Source organism: Nicotiana sylvestris, chromosome 2 (genome assembly GCF_000393655.2).
Source record: "Nicotiana sylvestris chromosome 2, ASM39365v2, whole genome shotgun sequence".
In the NCBI taxonomy this organism is placed as follows: Eukaryota; Viridiplantae; Streptophyta; class Magnoliopsida; order Solanales; family Solanaceae; genus Nicotiana; species Nicotiana sylvestris.
Genome location: NC_091058.1, coordinates 127,805,066 through 127,813,778, shown reverse-complemented (window position 1 = coordinate 127,813,778; position 8,713 = coordinate 127,805,066). Strand labels below are relative to the sequence as shown.

The window sequence follows — 8,713 nt, the reverse complement described above, 5'->3', positions numbered from 1 at the left end:
AAGGTTTCCACCTATATGGGGTTGCTTTGATAGACTTCAGGAATTTGTGCGTAGTGTGGTCGTTGGTTGAGTTTTGGGGATCAGGGGTAGGTTGTGGTGCGTTTTGAAGAGTGTAGTAGGTGGTGGTTTGTGGATACTAGGTTGGATGGTGATGATGCTGTGAAGGGGTCGGTACTGGCGGAGGATTAGGATTTTGAGGAGGTGTGGCATACTGATAAGGTGTAGGAGGATTTTGTTGGTTTAGTGTGTTCTGGGGAGGTGCTGGGTTTTGGGCATTTTATTAGTTGACGTCGGGGACGTTCAGGGTAAGGGGAAAGGTTTGCCAAGTTCTGAACCTGCTCAAGTTCCCTTTGTAGCTCCAGTATTTTCTGTTCCAACCGTAAGACCAAATTATTCTATGCTGGAGTACTCCGACCATTCGAAGCCTTGACATTCTCTACATGCGTATCATTGTCTTTCCTGATGTCACTCATATCATCCATTTTAGCTTTTCCCTTGATTTTAGGATCAATTGAAGGAGGTGGAGATGGAGGACTTCTAGATCTGGTATGATATACTGATGATGCCAATATGCATGAACCAACCTTAAGGAACGGGAATAAATAAAGAAATGAAGAAAACAAAAGGTAAACAAGTTAGTAAGAAGCATTAAAGGGATATTTATGGTATTTAAACACATATTGTGGAATTATAAATTTGCGTCCTAATTTGGGGACCTTATTGTGCCTGAGGTAGGCCTAAGAGACATCTAGATTTGGAGAAAATTGATTCCAATAACTGTGTCATTTCATTAATATGATAAATGAGCCTAATCTATACTAAACGACAATAATTATAAAAAGTCACTAATGGCATACCTTATTACAACCAAAGTCTAAAACGAGTCTAAAAAGCAAGTAAAACATCATTCCTAATCTATTTAGTCCCAGAGGGACCTTCTCCATGGTTGGCCTTCTTAGCTCCATCAATCAGATTCCCCAGGTCGCGCAAGTCCAGTAGCAGATATGCCCTTGCTAGATGCCCTCCTTCGTTGCCCTCTACATTCTGACAGTCCGAGATCCTTTTCCTCATCTTTCCCTCAAGCTCCATCAACCACTGCTCCAAATATTCCAACCTCTCTGTTAATTTAGTAGCGATTTCTTTCCACTCGTTGATTGCTTCCATGTCCAATTTATGTTGTTCCAAATGCCTGGCTTTAAACTCAAACACCCTTTTTCGCAACATGTGTATTTGACTTGTGCTTCAGCAACATCGTCTATAACCTTATTCTTCAGATTAATCCCTAGCTTGACATCCCATGCTATATCATCTACCAACCATGATGGATAGAAATACACATGGTCGGCATGATACCTATCTGGCTCGATGGTATCTTTCTCCACAATGATCTTTTTTGATGCCACATGTGCTGTGCCTCGAACTTGAATGGAATGGCATTCCCTTGGAAGTCTGCTTTGTATTGAACCATGTTGGAAACTCGGGGTATAACTTGTTTTCTCCCAGCTTGCCTCATAATTCTTATAGGACCATAAGGGTAGATCCCCCTCAATCCGATTAGCACTAGATGAGGAAAATCTCTCGACCTGATGATGAATTCACTACAAGGGAACCACTTGAACATCCAATGTACCTTGTCATCAGTTAAATTGCTAATGAACTGTACCCAGCTTACACCATTTTCTGATTGCGCAAACCTGTTTTGGATAAAAGTTATTCTCTTCGGATGGTGATCGGCTATGTGGTCATTCCATGGTCATCACAGAATTTCTTGACGTTATTTTCCTCTCTGAAGGTGTTCCAACAACCATACTTGCAGCAACAGATTGCAACCCTCGAAATGCCTATTCCCTTTTTTGCAACGGTCTAAAGCCCGGTACATCTTAACCAAAATCATAGGGACAATAGTATAAGTTTTCCCCTCAATCCCCTCCATTAGAGTCCTAGCAACCGTAGCTAGGCAAGTGTGGATACTTTCTCCCTGTATTAGAAATACCAGCATCCCCAGAAAATAGACAATGAATACAAAAAACCCGGTGGTATGTCCAACCTAGAGAAGTGATGGAAAGCTCGTCATGGTAAAGGTGATATGACTTGCTGTGCCCATAACGCTCATAAAGGAACTCAAATGGTATGTAAAATTTCTTCAGACAAACTAACACATCATTTTTCTTGAAACTCATCATTTTTAGAAACCTCGAGAAGTGCAGTTTTCTGTTACTAACAAACCAGGGCTATCCCATGGAAGTCCAGCAAAGCCTCCTATTTCTTCTAAAAAAGGAGTCATTTCTATGTTACCAAAACGGAAAACGACTCTCTTCTCATCCCAGAACATGGTGGTGGCCTCAATTAATGCATTGTTTGGCTGAATGTCTAACAAAGAGGGTAAATTCCCAAAGACTCTCTTCACATGGTTTTTGTCACTTGGTGAGAGATTTTTCCACCAATCCAGTAGCAAAGGTGGGATACTTTGAACCATGCCGAACCTCCGGACTTCGTGCCTCATTTCTGCAAAACAAATAAAGTTAGCCCTTTTCCCCTCCGGATTTAGCTATTTACACATCAATGATCAACATATTGGCATGTTTTCTTTAAATAATGCACAAATCGTGATTGTGTCCATTCGGATTATGGAAATCCCGGCGGACTTTTGACAAGGCTTGCCTTAGCGGGTTATCACACGGACAACGTTCTAACCCACACTAGATTTGGACATGATGCATGCATAGTTAATATTAGAGTGGGGGTTTCTAGAAGAGTCTAGACTGGTACCCTACTTGAGAGGGAAAGGCACAGAATCATCGACTGCACCGTGCTCAACTAGTTTTACCACAAATAAGCCTTTTCAAATTTAAAGGGTGATTTAGGAAGAGCGCGAACACTCATCAAGTGCCGCTATGGTATTAATTACGCACGAGTGAGATATGATATGGAGCATGCTTTATACAAAGATAAAATAACACATTGTCAAATATTTTGCATGATGAAAACAGTAAATGCAGTATTAAATGAACATAAAGACATAAAAAGAAAGGAAAACAAGAAAAAGTTAGTTCGCACAATGTAAAAGTTGTAATAAAATAAGCGAGGGAGTAAGGGCAGGGAGAGACATGATGTAGTAATTTAAAAATGACTTAGATCAAGCAAGCACGACTAGAAATAAAGGGAAAATGCATGTTATAGCCAAATTGAGCAGAGATTTGCATATTAATATGAATTCAAATGAAAGGGAGGACGAGAAAAAAGGTGTGTATGCAACAATAAATGGGAAAGGGGAGAACAATGAAGAAGAACCCATCTCGAATGGGCTGAGAGAGAGAAGATCTGGCAATCTCCAGGCGATTTGGAGGTGACTAGAGAGAGAAACACTTCCATGGCCACGCGGGCCACTGTCAGCCTTTAATGGAGGTTGGGCAGTCATCTTCTCCACCAGTTACAACCCTCCAATCAACTACAATCCCAAATCCAATCCAAAACTACGCAAATCTGCTCAAATCTACTGCATTAAATGCTCTCATGTAGCCTGCGACTAACATAGCCCTAAAACCACTCGAGTATCTTCATGGAGAACAAATTGTGAGATAGAAGAAGCAAGAATTAAGGCAATCCATTGCACAACAAGGATTGAACTTGGCAGTCTTGGGTAAGTTTTTGTATGGCAAGCCTGGGATTCATGAGTTAAGTAAGGTTTTGCCCATACAATGTGAATTAAAAGGTCCATGTTCAGTTGGTCTTATTGAGGACAATCATGTTTTGATCAAGCTCTCATTGATGGAGGATTATATTCATCTATTATCCAATCCTGCATATTATTTGAGAATTCAAAATGAGATGTGGCAGATGAGGTGCACCAAGTGGAATCCATGGTGGAAAGTTGATGAAGAAACACCTATTGCTATAGCATGGATATCTTTTCAAGACTTGCCTCCTAATTTCTTTGGAAGTGAGTTTGTATTTTCTTTAGCTAGGGCAGTAGGGAGGACATTACATGTTGATTTGGCTACTCAAAATGGTATAAGGCCAAGCTGTGCCAAGTTGAAGGTTGAGGTGAATTTGTTAGCTAATTTACCTCAAAGGATAAAGATAGTTGAGGAAGAAGATGAGACTAGGCCGGAGGAGTTCAAGTGGATCAAGATTAGGTATGATTGTATGCCTAAGTATTGTAAAACTTGTAAAAAGCAAGGTCACAAGGAAGAGGACTGCTGGGTGATTAATCCGGCATTGAGGAAGTTTGAAGAACAAGCTAATGATGTGAAGAATGAGCAAAGTATTGTTGGTACTGCTGCCAATACTACAAAGGTGTTAACGAGTGGTAAGATACTAGGTAAACCTATTACCAACCCAACTAGGAAGGAGTGGATGCAAGCTAGAAAGAATAAATATCAAAGGGACAAGAGGGATCATATTATTGAGGAGCCAAAGGAAAAAGAAGACAATAATGGGAAAGGAAAACTTAAGGATGAGGCAGTGATGTCCAAGAACAAATTTGAAGCTTTAGAAGTGGAGAAAGAAGCTCAACCAATTTTGACAATTATGGATGGCAATGTAGATGGTAAGGACAAGAATGAAAGAAAAGATCAAGGAGGTAAGGGAACCAGCAAGGTGCAACAACAGAAAAATAAGAAGAAAGAAAGAGATCAATCTCCTAATCCTACTCCTAATGGGACTAGGGGAGGTGACTCAAGGAAGCTGTCTGGTAAAGAAGGTGGAACTTCCACCTTAAATAAGGAAGAATTTTACGCGAGAAGAGTAAAAAAGGAAGCTGTGGAAAAGGCAAATAAGGAAGGGGATGTAGTACTACAAAAGGATAAGTTGAATCCTATTTCAGGAGGAGTTCAATCTTCATTAATGAAAGCTCTTGTATCGAATTCTCCTATTCCTATTAACTCCAGGATCGATGTTGATACTAAAAAGGAAAATACTATTGATTGGATGCATAGGAGGTTTGGGACAAATAAGGAGGAATTAAGACAATGTAATGTAATTACTAATCAGTCATGTCAAGAAATTCCATCCCAAACATATGATGATGCTGGGCAATTGGAGGATGGGAATGAAGTTAGTTCAAGATAGGTGTTATGGAGTGATGAGGTAGAGGTAATGAAAGCTAGAATGGGATCAAAAATCACAACTGGAGGAAAGGAAAATAGAGACAATATGCACCTACAAAAAACTGTCAAATTAGATGATGCTACAGTAAACCTAGCAGTTCCACAGCTAGGGTTGATCATAGAGGGACATCAATGGAGGATTGGCTCAATGTCTCAGCTGGAGGGGATCATGGTAAACATATAGATGCAGGAAAATAAAGGTCTTCTCACATTGCACCATTAGCCAAAGATCAGGTCAATGGAACAGTAGAATCAGATTTTCCTGGGGAGATTTTGGCCTATGTAGATGGGGTTCCAGTTTATGCATTGAAGAAGGAATATGTTGGGAATGTTCCTAAGGATTTTGTAAAGGATACAGTGTGCCAAAATCAACAAACAGACAATAGGAAGGGGTCTGATCTCAATGGAATAGTAACACATGCAGTTTCTACTAGTTTTGCTACAGTAAACCCTAATCTGAGTTCTGTGTATGAGCTTCAATTAAAAATGATGCAGGAGAAGCTAGGAGATATGGTTAGAAATTCTTACCATTATGAAGCAGCATTTACACCCTATGAACTAGGTGAACAAGCCATAGCTTCGGGAGAAAGTGAAGCATTACCAATGACATGTTCATCTGGAACTGGATCCCCCTTACAGATCAAAGTTAATATGCCATTGAAATCACCTAATCAGATACTACATGACCTTATTACATATTAGGGGTTGCCCTTAGACATTCAGAATTCTTTGGTGGAGCAGCAACAACAATTTGAAGAGGAAGAAGATGATGAGTCTACAGTAGAGAATTTTAAAGGCGTGATGAGAGAAGGGGATGTATCTCCTACAACAGCTAATAGAAGTGGAAAGAAAGGAAAGAAAAATCAACTTAAAGAGCCATTACAACCTACAGGAATCTTTCCTAGAAGGGCAGCCTCTGGAGCTTCAAGATGATGATTAAAACACTCATATGGAATATAAGGTATGTTAAAACTCAATAGGCCTTTTAGAGAGTGATCAATATGCAAAAGGAACATGGTTTTTTCATTGTAGCACTCATGGAGCCTTTATAGAAGAAGAAATTTCTTGACAAATATAGAAGAAGATTAGGTATGGAAGCTGCAATCTCTAATGTAAATGGCAAAATTTGGTTATTTTTTGATTCTGTTGTGGAATGGGATCTCTTGATCGACACTGAGCAACAAATGACCATCAGAGTGTATCATCAGGATCTTGGTAAATACATTATGATGACATTTGTATATGCTAAGTGCTGTGCATTAGAGAGGTTGGAATTATGGGACAATCTATACTATTTGGCTAGTGATATGGAGCTGCCATGGCTAATAGGGAGTGATTTCAATGTAGTGTTGGGAGAGGAAGAGAAGATAGGTGGCCTACCAGTGTACCCTTCAGAGTATGAATATTTTGCATTCTGTGTCAACTCTTGTGGATTGTTTGATCTTGGCTACAAGGGTAGCCCTTTCACATGGTGGAATGGGAGGCCAAATGAAGAGTGTATCTTTAAAAGACTTGTCAGAATCCTTGTGAACATACCCTTTCAATCCTTGTTTCCTACAGTATAGGTTGAGCACCTCATTAGAACAGGATCTGATCATGCACCACTTTTGATGAGCTGTGGAAAGGAAGCTAAGAAATTTGTTAAACCATTAAAGTTCTTGAACTTCTGGGCAAAACATGAAACTTTCTTAGATGTGGTGAAGCAGAATTAGATGACTGACTTTATAGGGGACCCTTTCTTGATGTTCAAGTAAAAATTGAAGAGGGTTAAGATTGCTCTTTCAAAATAGAGTAAATTAACCTATAGGGATATCTTCAAGCAACTGGCTATCAGGGAGGATGTGGTAAGGATTAAGGAGATGCTTTTTGAAGACGATACTTCATTAGAGAATAGAATAGTACTTCAACAAGCTCAAGCTGAGTTGAAGAAGTACTTGAGCATTGAGGAGCAATATTGGAAACAAAAGGCAGGTATGACTTGGTTTGAAGAAGGAGATAGAAATACAAGGTTCTTCCATAATTGTGTCAATGGGAAGAGGCAAAAGTTACAATTAAAAAGGATCCAGAATAGTGAAGGCTCATGCATTGAAGACCAAGACAAGTTATCTGAGGCTGTAGTGGATTTTTTCCAGAAGCAATTCACTAAGGAGGGGGATCCTACAAGCTTTGATTTGTTAAACAATGTACCTACAATGGTGACAAGGGAGCATAACCTGGAATTATGTAGATTGCCTACTATGGAGAAGATAAAGGCTGTTGTCTTTGCACTGAGTAGTGAAAGTGCAAGTGGTCCAGATGGTTACTCAGGTTTGTTCTTTCAAGTATGCTGGGATATTGTGGGGAAAGATATTCACACATTGTTAGTTGTGTTTTTGGAGGGCAGTCCATTGCCTAAATCAGTAACATATACTAACCTTGTTTTGTAGCCTAAAAAGCCTCAAGTTCAAACATTCTCTGACCTTAGACCTATCAGCTTGAGTAATTTTATTAACAAGGTATTCTTAAGGGTGGTGCATGATAGACTAGAAAAGATACTGCCTTCTTTGATTTCAAAAAATTAATCTGGTTTTGTCAAGGGAAGGAATATCTTTGAGAATATTTTATTGACTCAAGAGATTGTTACTGATATATGATTGAGAGGTAATCCAGCCAATGTGGTGATCAAATTATATATGGTTAAGACATATGATAGGGTGTCTTGGAAATATTTGATGCATGTATTGAGGAGAATAGGGTTTGCAGAATGCTTTATAAACATGGTTTGGAATCTCATTGTTAACAATTGGTATTCTGTTATGGTTAATGGAGAAGCTTATGGATTTTTTCACTCAACAAGGGGTGTGAAGCAAGGTGACCCTCTATCACCAGCTTTGTTTATTCTCTCAGCAGAGGTTTTATCAAGGTCATTGAATAAGTTGTTTGAGGGTAGGCAGTTTAGAGGTTTTGGTATGCCAAAATGGTTTGATCCATTGAATCATCTAGCTTATGTAGATGATACTATTATCTTTGCATCTGCTAATCCTTACTCCCTTTAGAAGATAGTAGATGTTTTGGCTTTTTATGAGACAACTTCTGGGCAGATGATCAATAAGGCAAAGAGTTCGTACTATATGCACTCAAAGTTTGCGGAAATTTGGTCAATGCAGTAGATATCACTGTTTTCTCTAAAGGTAACTTCCCATTTACTTACCTTGGATGTCCAATTATCTATACAAGAAGAAGGAATGACTACTATAATGACCTGATCCAGAAGGTAAAGGCAAAGCTATACTCATGGAAAGGGAAATTACTATCTTATGGAGGTAAGGCCACATTGATCTCAAGTGTGCTTCAAAGTATACCTACACACATACTGTCAGTCCTTGATCCACCTGACAATGCCATAGTATATCTCCATAAAATATTTGCGAGATTTTTCTGTAGCAATAAGGAAGAAGAGAGAAGTAGACATTGGACAAAGTGGAAAAATTTATGTCTTCTCAAGGAGGAGGGGGGGGGATAGGTTTTAGATCATTGTTTGATGTCTCAAAGGCACTATTTGCAAAGATTTGGTGGAGATTTAGAAATTCTAAATCCTTATGGTCAAACTTCATGTGGAATAAGTA

The 8,713-nt window shown here is 39.2% G+C and overlaps 1 protein-coding gene across 1 annotated transcript; it reads left to right on the top strand.

Annotated features, from left to right (window-relative positions):
• Positions 1-6,199: 6,199 nt before the first annotated feature.
• Positions 6,200-7,741, top strand: LOC104211932 (uncharacterized). The gene is made up of 5 exons (XM_009761073.2): positions 6,200-6,622; positions 6,674-6,805; positions 6,899-7,429; positions 7,535-7,603; positions 7,685-7,741. The coding sequence occupies exons 1-5, from the start codon at positions 6,200-6,202 to the stop codon at positions 7,739-7,741; spliced, it is 1,212 nt and encodes a 403-aa protein (XP_009759375.2).
• The last annotated feature ends 972 nt before the right edge of the window (positions 7,742-8,713 follow it).